General features: G+C 34.1%; 1 protein-coding gene across 1 annotated transcript in view; it reads left to right on the top strand.

Annotated features, from left to right (window-relative positions):
- The window catches only part of SKAP2 (src kinase associated phosphoprotein 2), a 181,840-nt gene that overhangs the window by 8,225 nt on the left and 152,686 nt on the right, over positions 1-20,929 (top strand). Inside the window, exons 2-4 of the mRNA XM_004377474.2 lie at positions 1,839-1,944; positions 2,564-2,589; positions 10,581-10,688. Of these exons, the coding sequence (XP_004377531.1) occupies positions 1,839-1,944; positions 2,564-2,589; positions 10,581-10,688 (240 nt within the window). The remainder of the gene's footprint in view (positions 1-1,838; positions 1,945-2,563; positions 2,590-10,580; positions 10,689-20,929) is intronic.

Genomic DNA, 20,929 nt, shown 5'->3' with positions numbered 1-20,929 from the left:
AAAATAGGCAATTAAATACTTGTGGAAGAGGGAATTAAAGACAAACATGAGTGAAAATAACATTAAGCGGACTATCCACCAGTCATTGTGCCAGTGATTCTCCCAAGTATTGAGTCCATTCGGAAGAAAGAAGTAGCAATAGCGATGATACGCCTTCCCTTATTCCACTTTCTTTGTAGAGTTATTGTAAGGATCTCAGGGAAGCCAATGGTCTTTTCCTTTCAGCTGAAATCTGAATGTCCAAAGGTTGCTTGTTCCTCTGGGTACAAAATTCAAAGAGTTTAGAGCAGAGTGCTGCCTCATAAGTCTCTTTATTTTGGACTTACTTTAGAAATCTGCATCTAATTTTTACCCGTGCTGGATTATGTCTCTGTGTCCTCTCTTCAAAATATGGACACTTCAAGGAAAGAGAATCTGTGACATTTTGCTTTCATTTCATTTTGATACTTACCTGATGAGTAAGTTAATGGACTTCAAACCAGAAAGCTATTTTTAAAAATTACAGGATTAAATTTTGATTCTTTGTTTGTCATATTGACTTAGTAAAAAATCATCTTGTTTTTTATGAGTGTTTGGAATAACAGTTTAATCAATTTTTGCTTCACTGGATCAAGGTACTTCTAATAGTAATCAAAAATTTAAAATTGATTACATTCTATCCCAAATATTAGGTTTTACGTTGTTAGTAATAAGTACAGTTGAGAAACTATTTATTATACTGTTTTGAATTACTTACATGTAGTAATCATTGTATGTTTTGATACCATCTTTTTATCAGTGTGAGTTAGGAGACAAAGTAGTTAAATAAAAAGAAAGAAAAACAAACACACATCTCTTCAATATGAAATATGGATGCTACAGCCATGCTTACTTTACAAAAATATGATAACCTCTGTATTAGCTATCTCACAGTGAGCTTTGAAATTCTGAAACAAAATTAATTTAAAGTTGTGTGGTATTTTATGAACAACAAGAATGAGGGTATTATAGAAATCTAACCAGCAGAGATTTGTTGGAATTTTACACTAGAGAGAGCTAGACAGCAGAATAATTTAGAAGTTTGCTAATTTTTTTTTGAAGAGGCTATATGGAAATGTTATATGTGGCCGTAGAAATCTTATCTCTTGGCTACTATATTTTTAAATAGTGGAAGAATCTATTTTTACCACTTATTTTATCTAGTATTTCCAGGTAATAATTCCAAGGCAGGAAGCAAGAACTCACAAAATCACACAACTGATTATCTTTTTTATTTGAGGGTGGCCAGAGTGGGTGGGGCAGGTAGGGAGGAGGAGATTTGGGAATGCTGGCTAGAAAAAAGGGATTTATTTTTTTCTTTAAAGCATTAAACATTGTGTGCACCTGAAAATGGATTACACTGGGAAAAACAAGTCCTTGCTGGAGACATTAGCCTATATTGGTATAATATTGTGAATGACCTGCTCACATAGGACTTATAGAATACTTTGAAATGATACTAACACATGCGTAAAAGCTCAGTGCTTGCTTTTATATGCGAGAGTATGTTTTATGGGGCACCATAGTTTATTAAAACTTGTGTGCTTCTTCCTGGTTTAATGATGCCAAACATCCAAATAGCATTTGCTGTGCTAAGCATAAGTAGAGCATACAAATTTTATTAGCTAAGTGGTGAACAGATTTGTCCAATTTAGTATTTGAAACATACTTTAACTGTTATGCTTTGTATTGATAAATAACTATAACAAATTGTACAGATATTAACACTTATGGGTAGAAACAATCATTGTCCTATTTGTCTTCACGAACAATGATTCTTTCCTGTAATTTGTATTCTGTTTCTTGTATTTCGTGTTTAGATGTTGAAACATTTGTAGCAGACGTACTGAAAGGAGAAAATTTATCCAAGAAAGCAAAGGAAAAGAGAGAATCCCTTATTAAGAAGATAAAAGATGTAAAGTCTATGTAAGTCACTTGGATTTTATTACTAATTTCTTACTTGGAAGCAACTTTGTAATTAACATTTTAATAAGGAATTGATTATCATGGAGTTAAATTTTTTATGTTCTAGTATAATTGGTATTAAGTATTTTTAGAGGACAAAATTCCTACTGTAATAGTTTAAAAAAATTGACATGTTTATCATAATACCCTTTTTTGTGAAGGTTCTTGATTATATATTTCTCTAAGCATTCTAGTAAAATTTAACTGTTTGTTTTGATTATATGAGGGTATGTTTGGTTTAAATTATATGTCATAAGGCAGATTGAGGATTTTAATATAAATATGGAAAATACTTCAATGAAAAATATAATCGTTTTAATTGTTAGTACTTTAAGTGAATAACAGTAACATAAATTATATGTATTAAAGATGTTTCCTGATTTTACTATTATAAAGTAGTTCTTTAAAAATACTTTCATTGTAAATTCATGTTTTTTGGAATTGTCATTTCAGGATAAGAAATAAATGTATAGTTAAAATATATATTTAAAAATGTATTTGAATTTTTGCCATTGATTGAGCCTTATTTTGATTTGTCAACCCTCATTTTAAAATACAGTGTTCTTGCTTTATTTTGCAGTTATCTTCAGGAATTTCAAGACAAAGGTAAATTTTCAAGTTTGTAAGACTTGAAATTTTTTTGTCCTCTGTGAAAATTTTCAATAGGATAATCTAACACATACTGAAATTTGATAATTGGGATCAAAATTTAAATTTCTGTATTGTTTACTTAGACTTTCAAGATGAGAGTGCTAGCTCCCCCTGCTGAGAAAACAAGAAGGGTATCTAGAATCTACTCTGTTTACAACCTTTCGATGCAGAAATCTGTATTTAACATTCCTAGTTTTTTGTTTCTTAGAGTACATTGTTGCAGAAATTTGATAAGAGAGGCATATGCCTGCAGTTACACATGGAATAATTTGGTGAAGCAGAGGGGAGATACTAGCCTGACACCATTTAACACTGCAGAGATTACATGTAGTAATGGTATGAGCAGGAGAGCGTTGGCTGGGTGCTCATAGGCAGTGCTTCTGAAGAATAATTGTTTTAAAAACAATATCAATTTTTATTTGAGAACATTAATAAAATATTTCTCAAATGCTAGTTTTTATTTTCCGTGTGATACTTACTTTTGATATGAATAAATGTGTGCCATACAGATTTTCAAAGAAGAAAACTGAGTTTCTTTTTCTTGAAATATGTGGAAGTGCTGGTTACTTGATTGTTTTCCTTCACATTTGAGGGACAGTTGCTTAGCAGACTGAAAAGCAGGTCAGGAAAGGGGTAGGAAGTTCTACTACTTCATGTCTTCAGTTCTGTAAGGGAAACTGGAATGGCCCTTACTTCCATAATGCTAATTCATAGGTCATGACCTGAAGCCTGTGGACGCTGGTATGAGGGTCACAGCATGAGATCAGTTAACCTTCAAGGAGTTAGGTCCTGGGTTTAGGGGAAAAACATAATATGGCATCTTCTAACTGGGGTTAGCAGATAACCACAGAGCAATTCATATCTGTACCAACTGATAAGTGGGAGGGTAATGACAGTTTCAGTAAACCAAGCACTTAACCAGACAAACCTAAAATCAAAGAGTTAAAAGGAAACCACAGTTTTTTGTACTTTAAATCATCAAGATCACTGTGTCCTGTATGTTTAGATTGGAGGATATGAGATGAGATATTTTACCCGCCCATTCAAAATTTTGACACGATTGAATAAAGAGAAGGGCAGGAAACTCCTCCCTGCAAGTACCCACTTTTTTGTACTCTACAGTGAATCCTAAACCGTGGGTTTAATCATGTTGCATTTTGCTCAGTCAAATATAGAAATAATGAATTTATGCATTTTCATTGTAATAACTTTTATACAGTGCTTTATTTATAGGGGAATATTAGATATAAAATTCTTCCTCTCTTCTTAAGAGGCATATTTTGTTCCAGTGATTATTTATTGACTTATGATATGACTTAATTATTTGTACATTAAAAAAATTTAAACTCTGAAAGCTTGGTAATATGAAGTCATCATATAATTGCATGTGGTTCAGTAATAGTGTGGGAACTTTCCCTTTGGTATTCTGTCTTAAGACTTGCTCAGGGGTGTAGCTATTAAAATTACGTTACTGAATATTCTTTTTCTCCAAAGAAAATGGAAATTTTTATATAGTATGTGATAAGAAATTGAAAAATGAGCCTAGAATAAAAATTCAACTAACACAGAATTCGGTGATTCCCCATAATCGTTTTCCTCTAAATAAGTCATTTGTAGTCAATATTGGTGTATTTAGTTAACTAATCACCAAGAATGCCTGCTCAAAAGTAAGCCTGGGGATAAATTAGATGTGCACCTTGGAGAAATATGAGAGGCTGAGTAATTTTATGCTATTGTACTCTCAAACTATATTTAGCTTTATTCTAAAAAGACTATTCCTATAGTTTGTTAGGAATAGTAAAGGGAAATTAATACAGATTTAATAGCTGCAAAGCAATTATTCTAGGTACATTTTCCTAAAATAGGAATGTATTAATAATCTGAATCTCTACATTTAGTGAATTCAGTTCCAAGTATGTTTTGAATAGGGCGATTTTCTTGTTTTTTCTTACATTTTCCCCTGAAGGTTTTGAATTGTATTCATCCAAGGTGATCTAGGCAAGATTTCTTTTGGCTGTTTTTGTGTTCTTTCTCTCTCTCTTTCTCACTCACTCAGGTCAATATGGGGTCACAATGAAGTGAAAAGAGGCTGTTTTTCTCCTTTTTTACCTTTATACCCCTATTTGTTTCATATTCTTAATTTTTTTAGATAACAGTTAAGTATTATTTTAATATTGTTGGGAGAAAAAAATACCAGGTAGAGAATTCTTAAATAAAATGAATTAATTCAGATGTATTCATTTCTAACAAGTCAGTCGTTAGTTTTTCTAGTGTACACAGATGCCTACTCTCCTTCCTTACTTCCCTCCCCTCTTTGACACTCTAGATACTTTCCCCACTCCTTGCTCCATCTTGAGATTTAATGTAGAACCCACAGCTTGAGGTATTTCAGTTCTTAAAATTAATTGAATTAGTACAATTGCTGAAACACTAAACTGCGTAGATATAAGATTTTTTTTTGTATATGTGTTTCCATTTTTTTGGTGAGAATAATTTGTACTGGTAGACACTTATTTTATTACACTGACTTCTAGTAATTGAGGCGTGTCCATTAAGTTAATTTTCCATTTACTGTTCATATTCATTTTCATAGAAAATTGTTGGTTTGAAACTTCCCTTTTTATTCCCTTAATTTAAGGTTCTCATCTTATCCCTCATATACTCAAGTGTAGTGCCCCATTGAGGAAGTCTGACAAATTGGGACTTTTGAATCATTATCAGTTGGTTTCCTAAATTCCTTAGTTTTGGTTATACTTAGGAAATATTTGAATCTAAGCAACTAGAACCCATCTTGCTTAGTCTAGTCCCCGTTATTCATTTGAAGATTTCCTATATTATCTAGAATAGAGCTTCTTCTTATATCCTTCAAAGTATTGTACATGACCGAGTAACTACATAACCCTCGTTTCCTATTCTGTGCTGCCATGTAACCTAGTATTGTAAAATGTAATCCTGAATTAGGTTCTATGCACTAGAATTATGCTGATTATTTTAGAATTTATAATATCTCATAATAAAGTCAGATATCTTTAAATATGATTTAAAATAATTATTGTTTGCAATGAAAATGTATTACTGTTTGTAGTAACGGCTGTTATTGACTGAGTATAAACTAGAATTTTCTAATAAAAGAAGTTTTACTTATAGTTGTATCTTGACCCTATATTAGTCTCATTTTACTCTAGTGATGGTTTAGGTATGATTATTTTCTTTATAGAATGATTTATTTAGATAAGATAATATGAAAATACCTGTATATGACGCATAGTAGATGCTCAATAGATATTATATTAATATGTATTCTCAGATTCAGCTTCATTTATCAAGAGGATTTAAATAAATTTTAATTCATTAATTCAGTTTTTAAATAAATTTGAGGAAATAATTCTTAAAAGAAGGGCACGCATATTAACAAATATTTCAAGAGAATATTTTTTCAAATTTATAAAGTATTAGTGCCTACAGCTTTAAAAAATGTGAATAAATTGCTTTTGATTCATTTAGATGCCATAGCTAAAAAGTTCTGGTTTTCGTCTTTAAAAACCCTTTTCCTCTCATTCCAAAAAAATCTTTAATAGGTTTTGTCCTAAAGATGCCATTGATATTGTTAAATATACATAGATTTGCTTAGAAGGCAATTCCTTTTGACTTATTTGTATTATTTCTTAAGTTTATTAATGGACTAATTTTTTAAATAGTGAAGTTACTAGGTAAGAAGGAACCCATTTTAGTGTGTCCTAATAGAGTCCTTAAGAACAGCAGAAAAGTCAGAAGGTTGCAGGTTGTACCATGTGCCCTTCCTAACATAGTTTGTCTTCTGTTGAAAGTTAGCTCCACTATGAAATCTGAGCAAATAATTTACAGCCCCCACCCCCCTTCCAGGCCTTATACAAATGCAATAATCATGTTTGAGATTATGGACCCTATACTAGTAAAATTAGTCCTTGAAAAATAAGAGTTAATTTTAGGCTCTGCCTCAGTTTGATGTGAGAAGTTGTCTTTACTGTTTGCACGCTATAAATTAGCTCTCCTATCGTAGAAGTTATGAGGAGAATCCTCTTACTGGTGGTGACCTAAAACCTTCAAAATTTTAGAATTAAACTATATATTCTCTTAATAAATGACAAACTAAATGTTTAATTTTGTCTATTTGGCTGTATATTATAATTTGAGAAATTAGTTTGACTAAGTGAACTGAGTAGAGAATTAGAAATTAATTTGTTTTTACTCAAGTAATATTTCCCCCAAGTTTGTCTTTCATGCTCTGTAAGATGGAATGATTATCAGCGAAATTTTAGGTATATAATTTAATTTAATGTTTACTTGATTTTATTTAAAATAGGACTGTGTTAGACAAAACAAGTAGCAAACTGGTTAAACCACCTTCAATGGTGGTAAGAGTGTGTCTGCTCAGTTTGGTGTTGGGCAGCATATGTAGGCATTAGTAAAATGTTAATTGATGATGACCCATATAAAGCAGAATGGATAATAATGATTTGATCCCAACTATTATAAATTTTAAAATAGTTTTCATAGAAACGTGCTGCAGCGGTATTATTAAACCTTGATTTTGCTGTGGTACTTAAGTTGCCACTGAAATTATTATAGGAAGGGAAGTCTTGGATCATTGCCTTTTAGACTGCTAACTTGTATCGTTAATTAAACTTTTGAAAGTTGTGGGGTAAATCAAATGCTTTTCTAGGGAAACAAGAAGCAGTATTAATGAGCAACAACCCCATAATTATCCTTGTGAGTACATAACAGGGACACATTCATGTCTTTTCTTTACGCAATAACTTTTACAAAGAAGTATTTTTAAACTGATCGTTAATTTTATGACCACAGAAATGAGATGCAAAATTTATGCTGTTGTCATTGGCACAGGCTCAAGGCACCACTGACATGTGTGATTGTGATTGAATGGCTGCCAACTAATGATTCTGTAGACATTTCATTTGAGCATGCTTTTCTTTTAGATGTCTGATTAGGCTATAATGCTTTCAATTATGTCTGTAAATTGTATTGGATACATTTACCTGATGCCCATTGTTGATTTGGAGTTCAGTTTTCTATTACATAAACACAAGTTGAACATTTTCCTCTTAATTTATAGAAGTCTTTGCAGGTATAGCTGCAAATACGCAGCCCCTGGGGAGAAGTGCTTTGCACTACTCAACAGTGACCCCTGTGTTCAGTTAAAGCTCCTTATGAGACAGGAGTTTTCACCCTTTATTGGGCTGAAAAAAAAATGTAGGGAGGGCAAAAAGGAATGGGTCATCACTGGAACAACAGTAAGATGAGGAAGAAGATACTGAAAAATGATGTGTCCTTTCAACTTATGCAGGTTAAAAAGCAGATAGCCTATACAGGTATTACAGAGATTCCTTACTTTCTAAATTAATCCAAGGAAAGCTGTAAACAAAAGGAAGAAATGAGGCCTATAGCACTTCCTAATTTATTTTGTCTTAGATGAATACAAATATCATACTGATTTAAACAAAAAACAAAAAACACTTGTGATTAGCTGCAGTTCTTAGAGTGGGTAAGTTGAAAATTTCACTTTAATATATAAACCAGGAAAGGTTTTTAGAAAAACAACCACCACAGAGGTCTTTAATCAGTTTGTGTAGAATAAATATTCTTAACTCATATTAAGTATTGTTGAATTTATAGCGTTAGTAATATTTTAAATCTTTATACCAAATATAGATTGGTGTGTGCATAGATTGGTGTGCACACACATACATACACATTGTATATGCATACACACACACACACATGCATGCATGTATATATACATAGTAAACCCAAAACCTAACCCATTGTCGTCGAGTTGATTCCAACTCATAGCGACCCTATAGGACAGAGTAGAACTGCCCCATAGGGTTTCCAAAGCTGTAAATCTTTAGGGAAGCAGACTGTCACATCTTTCTCCCACAGAGCAGCTGGTGGATTCAAAACGCCAACCTTTTGGTTAGCAGCTGAACGCTTAACCACTGTGCCACCAGGACTCCTTTTATATGTAATAGATACTATAAAAGGATAATAAACTGCTTCTGATTCTCAAAACTTTTTAAGTTAATTTTTTTTTTTATGTTTATCTCCCAGTAGAGTTTAATAGGTTTAAGCCTAAGCATCTGACTTTTTTTCCCGAGGTCCTTTCCATATATTCATTGGCTTTCCCGGTGTTTTTATATTCATAATAGTGTCATGTGCGAAGTACTAAGTTTTGTTGGTGTATTTGAAGTATCCTACTGCTCTTTTTTTCACAGTGAGATTTATATTACAGCACATGATGTGAAATGTCCTTAGAATATTCATACTACAAAAATTCTTGCTTTGTGAAGTATATAAGGATACTCCAACAACTAAGAGCCGTTGAGAATTTTGTGACCCTTACTATATATCCCATGAACTGTCATTCCATGTTCAAACATACTTTACTAGCGCTCTGTGAGAGTCTTTCTTACCTCATATTCTATATTAGAGCACTCTTCACTTCATAAGAGAAATATAAGGGATCACTGAAGGTTCTGAAAGGTATTTTGAACATCTGGAAAGAAAGAGAAACTGAGATCTGAAGAATGGGTAATATTTATATGTGTTTCTTGGAGTTTTAATCAGGGAAGAAACATCACCATGTACAATGCACGTAGTGGTGGAATCACTAACGACAACAACGTAGTCATTTCTGTCATCCACTTTGTCTTGATGGAGGTTGTTCCTGTTTTTACTTCCAGGATCATGATGATAAATGCTGATGAAATAGAAAAGTTATAAGAAAATAGGGATAAGCATTGGTTCTCTTAGTACTTTGACAGTGTTGTCTTGAAAGAGACTATTTCCTCTACCAAAAATATAGTAAAAAAAAAAAAAATGTTAACACCCCTCAGACGGTGTCAGAGGATACAGATATCGTTTTGGAGGGACTACTAGCTTTAATCTGGACCTGCCCAGGAACTCTGGTCCTAACATAATAATATGGATACCCTAGGATACCTGCAGGGATTTTCACTATGCTTTTGGGGTAATACCTGAAGTGGCTGGTTTTCTCTTGAATTGTTTAACAGGTAGATATTTGATACAATATTACACATACATTTTTCTTTGTTGTTGTTGAATTGGGGTGAAAAAATGAGTGCTCAGATATAACAGGGCTAGCAAATAATCTGATTCACTCTTTTAAAAGAGATATTTATTTTAACTGAATATTAGGGGGAGTGGGAAGTAGAAACCCAAACCACAAGGTCCTATTGTGGGGGTTGAATGACTTAAAAAAGAAACCCAAAAAATTTAGGATTTGGAAATCAAGTAGAAAGCTGGCCAAAACATTTAAAAAATGGTGATATATCACTGAATAAAAATTGAAGATGTGTAGTTTGTAAATAAATTTATTTGAATTTATAAGGTTTATATGAGTTTTAGAGCAGCTTTTCCCTTTAAAGAATTCCTACTCTCTGCAATGCAGATATTTATAATCTTCTCTCATATAATCCTGTGATTTTAAATGAAAATATAAAATGATCACATAACTTGAAATCACCAAATTCTTGTCATAATAAATTATTGAGTAGATAAATGGTATTACTTGAATTATTTTTCCTGCTTTTTTTTTTTTTAAATTGGCATTTTCTTCTTTCTTTTGAATACATATTCTGTTTTACCCTGCTACTACTTTTTGTAGTCTTCTTTGTAGACACCGTCATACTTTGGGACCTTATATTCTTGTATAAAAAATAAGCAGTCATATACTTACCTTGAAAAACTCCTACTACATCTGAATTGCATTGGATATAAAATAAGACCTGTTTTTACTTACAGTTCAAAAAGTTTTCCTTATTCTTCCATGTCAGTGACTGAATTTAATAATAAATTTACCTCTTCTGACAAAGTAACATTGTTTTAAATGGCTAAATTATAAAAGACATTTTTCGGTTCTTTTACAGGTGATGCAGAAGATGGGGAAGATTATGATGACCCTTTTACTGGGACCCCAGACACGATGTCACTAGCCTCAGAACGATTTGATAAAGATGATGACGCCCCCTCTGATGGTATGTGACATTTTCTCATAGAATATACTTTTGACACCAAAGAATCAATGTGTAGAGGTGGTAGTCTTGTCAGAAAGCACATAAACACAGACGTTTCAGTTAACTTACCTTTACCAGGACCTTTTAAGGAACAGAAGAGCTCTCTCTAGTGGTTCTAAAAGAATACTGAGATATTCCTAAGTATGTAGTTGCTTCTTTTTCTAGGCAATTTTCTTTGGTAGAATTCTTAGGAGAGCTTGCATCACTGTATTATCAGTAGTAGTAACAGTTTGTTGGTTAATTTAATATTATCAGATTCTTGCTTAATTTTATTGTGCTGTTTAATGGCTTTGTTGTATTATTAATTTTATAAATAATGAAACAGGTTTTTGATCTGTTTTTTTCTGAAAACTTCATACAAAATGAGTTCATAAAATATTAAGTTATTTCTACATTGCTTTTTCACATTGAAACAGGTTTTCATCAAATGCTTCTTTTAATACACACTTTCATTTCTCTGATTGTCACTTAAAAATACCCTACATTATGCAGTGATGTTATAGTGTTTTATATTAATTGAATTAGTAATAAAATTGTTTATCTCTTAGTAATTTCTAAAAACTATTGAATGTTGTAGAAGTTATGATACTTACGTTTAGTATAGTATGAGTTTTCTTTGTTATAGCTAGTTGAGTGCACCTGTGTTATAGAAACCTTATAAGGGTGATATATAGTTATAAATTAAGAATGTGTATTGATAAATTAGCCATGCATATTAATTTGTGGCACTTAAAGTTTCACATAGACAGAGAAATGAATAATGCCTTCTGCCACTATATGATGATCAAACTGTGCAGTCCCATCTCTGAATACAATTGCTGAATGAAAATATGCTTCCTGCAGCGGAGCACTCCACATTTTATGTTATCCAGATTATTCCTTTTGGAAACATAAATTGCTTTTATGAGGTATAAAATTATGTCTATTGCAGAACAGGGATAAGTCAAGTACGTGCATAAGTGATAAACATTCTAACCAGATTCAGAACAACACAATCTTTTTTTTATATTCAGAACTTTGTACAATGTGTAGCAATGATCGTATTCATTTTATGTTGAATTTTACATTTTAGAAAACATTTAATTTTTATTTTTAAGAGGGAATTTTTTTCTCTTATATTCTTGTCCCATCTTTTGAAAAGACACACAGCATTTCTCTTCAGTCAACACTTACTCTTCAAAAGAGAACGTTACCCTTTCTAACCTGGTCTTCAGAAGTGTTTCTTGTAGAAAATATTTTACGACTGATGAAATATTTTCAAGCAAAATTAGGAATTATCGTTTAAGTTGAACTATTTTTGAAACACATTGCAATTATGTTTTACTTCTCTGTAAAATGATAGTAGATATGAATGAGTGTGTACACATAGAAAATATTTATATTCAAGAACGTATATACGTGCACATACGTATATATGTATGCATACACATACAATATATTTATAGAGTATGTATACTTAGGGTTTCTCACAAGAACAAATATCTTGATGCACAAGGGAGCATTATGTGCATTCTTAAAAAAATTAAAACCTAAGAAATTCAACAACTAAATACCTACAAGAGCCGGAAATCTTCTAGTGAACTGTTAGAGAAAGTGAATTGTAGTTAAATTATAATGTCTTTACATGGTTATCATATTTTCTTTCTTATGAATAAACTGTCATGTTTGTTTTCATAACCAAGTATATAGGAAATAGATTAATAGCTCGAAAAAGATTTGATGGTTAAAGACTACTTTGTCAATTTTTGAATATTATTTAATATTTAATAAGAAATTATTTAATAGCAAAATTTTTGTTAAATATAAGTGCATTTTGATTAGTGTTTAAATAAGCAATTCTTAAGCAGATTGAAAATTTAACTATATTCATTTGAGGTATATAAATACCGTTTTTGATAGTTATATCTTTTCTTATAAGAATATTATTATAAAATAATCTAAAAACTACCATTGGACTGTTCATTTTTACTCTAAAATATCATCTAGTCATATCAGTTTTTTCCCCTACAATTTATATTTTGTACGTGTTCTTCTTCCTTTGCTGAATAATTTTTCCCTCATTATGTGACCTCAGTCTAATGATGTATTAATTATAAAAAGATAATACAGTTAACAATAAGTATAACCAGATTAGCAGAGGTCACCAAAAGGCCTTTGTCAAATCAGATTGTTGTTTTGTCCTTTTGACTTTTACCTTATGGTAGGCACTAACAAAAGTATCTGAACTTTGATGGATTATAAACTCCAAACATGATGTGTATTTTTCATAATGCTAATGTAATTTTCAAGGTACTGAAAAGGTCAAACCTGCACATCTCTGTGTGCATTCTAAATCTGTCTTTCCCTTTAATATTTCTTTTTCTCTGTTCCTCTGGTTCAAAAGTTCACTCAGTTCCCAAGTGGCCACCTAATTTTCCAGTTATTCCCTCAAGCCATATGTGTTTTGGTTTCTTTATGGTTTATTAGGTACTGTAAAAAAGTAGCATAAGTTATATCTTCTAATGAAATTCAAGCACACTTCAGTGATGCTTCGACTTGATTGCTGGTAGCAATTAAATCACAGCTAAGGAGAATAATGCATAATCTCAGGAAGTCCAGACACCCTGTAGAAACTGAAAGGAGATGAAAACAGAAAAGAAAAACAAAGTCTCTAAACCCTCCAGACACACTGTTTCCAGCCTGCCTTTTTTTTTTTTTTGTTTTTAATTGGCCAAGTGCCTGATTGATAGCAAAATCATAACTGGCTGCATGCTAACAGGCAGAGTTCACTTGTAGGTTATTGTGAGCTGATAAAGGGTTAGATGGAGTTTTGATTTTCACATTGGACGTTGGTACACCAGATTAATGGAATTTCAATGAGAGACTAGAGTAGCCACAGCTTTGTCAGAGAAACAGATGGAGATTCTATAGTCATGTCTACTCATTAATACTAGTTGCCTGAAAGGTGTGCTGCTTCTCTATACAGAAGAGTTGATATAATTGATTTTTGAGTGGAGGGTTGAAAAAAAAAAAAAACACCTTGTTGATGACTAGAATTGTAACATAGATGGTGACAGATTTTTGTATAGCTTGTAGCATAAAAATTTTGTACTTTGTAATTTTTTCTTGTCTCTTTGGAAACACATTATTTATTTTTTTGGAGAGGAAATACATTTTCAGACCAATAGCAAAAAAGGAGAAAATAACATGCTAAATTACTTTTAAAGGAAAAGTGTAGGTCTTTATTTCTGAATGATTGCATGACTGCTATCATATTTTCATTTTGGTGTGGTTATGTTTAGAAAAAAATTCTCATTAGAAATTTAATTTTATTAGCTTTGTGAATTTTTTCCTGGAAAATTTTACAACCAAACAGATAATAATATTTTCTAGACTACTGCAGATTTCTGTTAGAAGTTTTTGCTATTGTGTGGCTGAATATATTAGAGTGTTAATATAAATAGTGCATGTAAATAATCAGATAAAATTAGAGATAATGAAACTCAAAACCTTAAAGAAGAATTGTACACGTTAGCATGTTTGTTTGGGTACTAGGGTGGTAAATACTGGGTAGCTTTTAAACACTGTGTAATTACTTGGGTTTCCATTTCTATTCTGAAATCATTTTTCATTCGTTTTCATCATTTGTGAAAGAAAGCGTCTAACATATAGCACTGTGGAAGTCCCTGAGGTGAGGTGAAAGAATTCAGTGAGCTAGAAGACATATATCGGCTCTGCCCATCGATGATAGGTCAGAGGATCCCGGTGGACGTTTGTTACAAATCTGATTCAGTCCTAGACCATAATCACTTTGTGGATAAGAATCTGGACCCTGTAGGGTGTGAATATAAGAAGGCTAAAATGAAGCAGAAGATAGAAAACAGTCACTTACTGTCCTGGTATCTTCCTAACTTAAAGATTCCCAAATAACTTAGGTTACTGAAAGCTGTGGGTATTGCAGAGAGAGAAGTTTATGAGAAAAAATACTAGTTTAGGAGTGGAATTATTTTTTAAAGCTTAGGAATTAAGAAAAAAGGCTAATCTGCTTTGATCATAATTTATAGTATTAAATAATACATATTTGTTCTTTTTTGGTATACCTTTCTTGAAAAAAGTGTGGGAAAATTTAGATTTATAAAATGTGTAAGTCACTTATTCCAAACAATTGCTTAAAAAAGGATTCTCTCCAAGATGCCTATAAATAATGAGTTCCCATAAGGTGTATAATGCAGGTTTAGATATAAACCTACTCCCGTGCACGCACATAAATTTAGTGTACCAAACTTTTGAGGAAGACTTTTTTTTGTGTAAAACTAGGTGCGGCCCTAACCATTTCTTATAAAAGTCAAGCAGTAGATGCCTTACTTTTCCCCGGGTTCCCATAGAATATAAAGCAGTGTTTAAAGCAAAAAAAGCAAAACATTAAAAAAAAGATTCTTTCAATAGCTTTCCTTTTAGGGTAAGTGTTTTTCTACCATACTAACATGTAGTTTTTGATACTTAAAATTATATTTTTACATTTTATTGAGCATTTAAATTAGTTCACAGCTTGCACACATTCTTGATATATAACATGTCTTATTATTGCAGTTATGTTTATTTTTACCTTTTTGGTTATTTTAATGCACCAAATTGCTAGCTTGTGCGTGTTTTGTCATTATAAGAACAATGATTACTTTAGTAATTTTGTAATGTATATAGCAGTTTCAAGTACTCTGGTAGTGGGGGTGGGTTATAGTTTGGGGAAATGATAAAAGACATATTTTTAACCCTCACGGTGATACAGTGTGATTGGGGATGTAAGGTACACAGATATGAAATATTTTTGTAATACAAAGGGGTATATAAATAAATAAAATCAAATAGCTATTGAAAACCATCTAAGTTTTATGCCCTTGAATGGGAAGATACATCAGAATATAACAAAGTGGGCAAATAAGACCATAGTAAAGTGGACTAGATAAGAAAGGTTGCGAAGGTAATAAAACACAACTTTATGAAAGATAATACGTCTTTATTATAGTAAATTAGCAATTATTTACAGAGTACATGAAAAAAGGAGCTAAATACCTGGATTTAGGGCACTGGGGATTCAGAGATAAATACAGTAAAGTTCGTGTTTTCTAGAAACATGTAATGTAGATGGAAAGAGAAGACAATCACCTAAAATAAGGTAACTAGCAATCTAAGTTATAGTAAGGCAGATTCCAAAAATAGTAAATACTGTATGCTACAATATTCATTTTATTTGGTCTAAACCAGGGTAAATGATTGGTTTCATTGATTTTTCTCTCCCTAATTTGTTGACTGAATCAGTTGTAATTTTTGGCATCATATGGAATAAACCAAAGCATAAGCTTTATGCCTAAATTCTGAGAGGTTTGTGGAATAAATTGTGGAGGGAATATCTTTAATTCAGGTGAATTTTGCATGAGTCCTGAGGTTTGCTGGAGAGTCAGTGGGTAAAGATGCTGGAAAGAACATTTGGAGTAGAAGTCCAGAAACCAGGTTTTCATACAAATTGATAATTTTCTTGTCCCGCCAAGTCGCAGCCTCTGTGAGTTCTTATTTTCTGGTTTGTGAAATGAAGAGTTTGGACCAGGTGATTGCTTACTTAGAAGTTCCCTAAAGCTCCAGATGCTTGTATCCAGATTTGGGAATTAGTAAGTTTAATGGTAGCAGTTAGGTGATTTACCTGGAGAAGATAGGCTTTATGGGGAATAATCAGAGGTGATGTTGAATAGGGGAGAGGGATGGAAAAGGTCTTGCAGGTAGGTGCATGGTTGACAGTACGAGCTGAATACCAAACTAAACTAAGGAGTTTGCCTTTGATTTGGTAGTCACTGAGAGGTCCCTGAAGCAATATACTTAGGTGATTAATGCAAATTTGAGGGAGATTGTTCTGCCAGTTAAATGTAGGATGGATTAAAGCAAAGAGACCGTGTGGAGGTCCAGTGAAAGCAGAAAGCTAAACGCTTTGCTACGCTATTGACTTTTAATCTTGATAGTATCTTTGTGGGGTAGATATTATTACCATTATTTGACAGTCAAGGAAACTCAGGTAGAGAGACAGAGGTTAAGTAATTTTCTCAAGGTTGTATAGCTACTAAATAGCAGAACTGGAATTTGAATTCATGTCTTTCTGACTCCAAGGCCTCCACTCTCGAAACTCCTACGTTTCGCCACTTCCATAACTAAAATATTAGTTCAGGAGGAGATGATGAGAGCGTGGGTTATAGTAGTGGGTATTGCACTAAAAGGAAGAGATTTCTAGCCCCTTGCTACTCAAAGTATCGTCTGCAGACCGGCAGCATCTGTCAGACAGAGGTCTATCTGAGGTATAACAGGTATGGCACGTGCCCTGGGTGCCACTTGAAGTGGGGGGGGGGGCGCTCGACTTAGCAGTTTCTGTTACCCATCACAGTTTCAGTTGCCAGTGTGAGAGATCATTCGACAAGTTGAAAGTAATATTTTCATATTTGAGAGCCTGCACAGGTCAAGGCAGACTGTGTGATCTTGCTCTGCTGAGTGTAGAAAGAGAAGAAACTGAAAAAAATGACTTTGAGCACATCATAGACCAGTTTTCATCAGTGAAAGCAAGGAAGGTACAATTGTAATTTTCATGTAGGGCCATAATGTGTTAAGTGAAAGATTAACGAGCTTGACTTACTTGTATTTTTGAGCTGATATCATGGTACAGTTATCTAAAAGATGGATGTCAGATGTTTGGAGGGGGTACAGAGGCGTAGCGGTGCGGGGGGTGGGGTAGGCAGAGGGGAGCACTTGCTCCCGGGCACAAGTCCAAGGGGCCACCAAACAATGAGTGGAATGACATTCTGAGGTGCCGCAAATATGAAAAGCACCTAACTGAGGCAGCCGGACAAGAGAGGGAAAGGCGTTTCTGCTGACGGATCACAGCTATCAACGTCTATTCATCTTGAGATGGGGGTAGTGGTAGTGGTGGTTCAGTTTAGAGATTGCTCTTGGGTGCTCATTGCACTCTGCTAGGGAACAATTTCTGTGCTTACCAGAGGCGGTCTTTTCTGTAGATATGCCTTTGCATTAACATTACCTAGGAGCTGTTCCCTTGGAAACCCTGGTTGCGTAGTGGTTAAGAGTTCGGCTGCTGACCAAAAGGTTGGCAGTTCGAATCCACTAGGCACTCCTTGGAAACCATGTGGGGCAGTTCTACTTTGTCCTGTAGGGTTGCTATGAGTCGGAATTGACTTGATGGCCCTGGGTTTGGTTTTATTGTTCGTTGCCTTGGTGGTGTAGTGGTAAGAGCTCGGCTGCTAACCAAAAGGTAGGCAGTTCAAATCCACCACCCACTACTTGGAATTCCAATGGGCAGTTCTGCTTTGTCCTGTAGGGTCACTATGAGTCAGAATCAACTCGATGGTAACGGTTTTGTTTTTTTTTTTGGTTTAGGAGCTGTTAGAAATGCTGAATCTCTGTCCCCACCCCGGGCCTGCTGAATCTGAATCAGCATTTTATCAAGATCTCTAGGTACACATTAAAGTTTGAGAAGCTCTGTCCTAGAGACATTTATTATATAGTATTAGCCCTTGCAGCTGAATAAAAGGCTCAGCCAGACCATGAACATGCAATAGGCATGGCTCTAGGCAATGCCTTGAAGTAGGTAAAAAATATTCTTCTTTGTGCCCACCTACCTCCACCTCCAGCCCTCTTCTGTGGTCACTCAGCACCCGAATGCTGTGACAATCCTGACTGTACAGGGCCCCCTCCTAAGGTTACTCTCTGTGGGTAGTTGTCCCATTTTTGAACCTGTTTCCTGACCTTCTTCCCTTTCAAATCAAGCTCTCCATTAAATACTTTGGAAAGGCCCTTATAAATTAAGAGTATTTGCATGGTAATAGGGGCAGTACTTTCACCCAAGGGAATTCAAGCCCACTGCACAGATCGTAGACATCAGCAGCAAGCCAGTAGTAGAGATGTTTTTGGCTGTCGCAGAGCAACATCTCTCCTAAGATTTAGGGACCTAATAGGCTTATCTTTCTTGCTGTGTGTTCGTGGATTTGGCTGGCTCTCGGAGTTTGAGTAAGTGTCAGTGAACGGCTTCCTGTTTTCAGTTGAGTCTGCATGTTTGCACCCAGAGACAAAGTGCGGTTTTAGAGTTTAAAAATAAAAAAGCAAAGATTCTTTAAGACAGTGGACTGACCTATTTGATTTGAGACGAAGGCATACTAGCCCAGCACAGGATCCCAACGAGAGCTTCCTTCCTCTGAGACAAGTACCCTGGAGGTGGCTGTGTTGGTGTTTGGAAAAGAAGAAAAAGGGGTTAAAAAAAACTTTCACCAGTATTTATTATGCTGCATTCTGTAATGTAAATTATTTCCTTTTAATCTTCTCAAAACTATTTCATGAAGAAGACGTTTTTCCCAATTTGCAGTTGAGGAAACTGAGACTCAGGTTTAGGTCTCTTGCCCAGGACATCTCACTCAAAAGTAGCAAACTTCAACAGCTTTGGTTGTTCTGTGCCATGCTACTTTCAAAATTAGACTAGTTTTCGTTTTGTTTTTTAAATTACAGGAGACATGCATGTGGTTAAAAATAAAAATGAACAGGTGGGTTTACAAGAAAAAGGAAAAACCTTCTTTTCCATCCCACTCCCACCCTCTAGGTCTGCTCCAGAGGCAGCCTCTTGTTACACTTTCTTCTGTAGTTACCATATAACTTTGGGTATTATGTTTCTATTTCTTATTTGATCAGCTATAAATAGTGTATCTATTGACTCCATCCCCCTCTCCTACCTCCCAATTTTCTGTTATTTTATTTTTAGTTCTTTTGTGCTTGCTTTTGACTTAAATGGTGTCCTTCTGTTTTAATGTGCCATTCTCAGATGGTGCCTATTGACTCTTTGTTATAAAATATGAGGAAATTGGTGCACCCAGCCTTCCTTTCATCTCTCTTTCCACTCTCCAATTCCAATTTTGTTAATTATATTATGTTTGCATTGTTACGGTGTATAACATTTATATTTAATTCTCTGAGTGTGTTTGGTCTAAAAGTTGGATTCTAACAATTGGTCCTTTTCCTTCATACTTTTGGCTTTCCGCACATGTCTGGAGAGTCTTGCTTATTGATTCCTATTTATAAGTGAAGGGCCACGTTGAATAGTTTAGGCAGCTTATGTGGGATTCCTTGTGTGTGTGTTTATTATCCCAAAGAGTTTTTCCTGTAAATGAGAATTCAGACTGGGTGTCATGAGTAAGTGGGCAAGGCTTGTCTAGAGGCAGCTGGCCTGCAGAAGTGTGTTGATGAAGAGCAAAGAGGCAGACCAAGACCCCCACAGCTACCAAAATAGTAGGACATTATTCAGGGAGCAGTTCCAAACCAAACCAGTTACTGTTGGGTTGATTTTGAATCATGACGACCCCATGTGTGTCAGAGTAGAACTGTGCTCCATAGGATTTTCAACGGCCGAATTTTTTTTTTTTGAGGTAGACAGCCAGGTCTTTCTCCTGAGGTACCTGTGGGTAGACTTGAACCTCCAACCTTTCAGTTAGCAGTTAAATGCGTTAACCATCTGCACAACCCAGGGACTGTAGGGGGAAGTTGAATACTTTTATTTCATTTTTAGCTACAGGTTTTTGACCCCCCTCCATCCATTTTACCCATTGCCATCGAGTCAACTCTGACTCATAGTGACCCTATAGGACAGAGTAGAACTCCCCTATGGAGTTTCCAAGGAGCTGCTGGTGGATTTGAACTGTCTACCTCTTGGTTAGCACACAAAGATTAATCATGAAATAGTGTGTTTGGTATCTGCTTACCAAAGTCTTTTTTTCCAAAACCGAGAGTTGATATTGGGGTCTTTACTCCAATACTTGAGGGAAAATCGATACAGCATGCTATAGACTTTAAAATAATATAGATATTATTGAAGAAAATGTCTCTGCAAGGAAAGTGTAAAAAATCAACTTGAGTAAATTGTTTTTTTGAGGAATTATTTTCCTATGTAGGGGTAGCACATTGCAGTACAGGATTAGGGGTAACACTAATGCAATTCTTTTACTAAACCTGTTAAAAGTATGGCTTTTGAGTATATATGCACTTATTGAGTTAAAAATGATGACTTTGGTTTTACGGAATCCACCAACAATTTTGGGGTAGAGCCTAGGATTCTTTTTTTTTTAATTGTTGTAATTAAATGAAGTTTACATTTCAAGTTATTCTCCCATACAGAATTTTTTTTTTTTTTT

The sequence above is a fragment of the Trichechus manatus genome, unplaced genomic scaffold (assembly GCF_000243295.1).
Source record: "Trichechus manatus latirostris isolate Lorelei unplaced genomic scaffold, TriManLat1.0 scaffold00050, whole genome shotgun sequence".
In the NCBI taxonomy this organism is placed as follows: Eukaryota; Metazoa; Chordata; class Mammalia; order Sirenia; family Trichechidae; genus Trichechus; species Trichechus manatus.
Note: the sequence above shows the minus strand (reverse complement) of the source record. Positions and strands in the feature narration are given on the sequence as shown.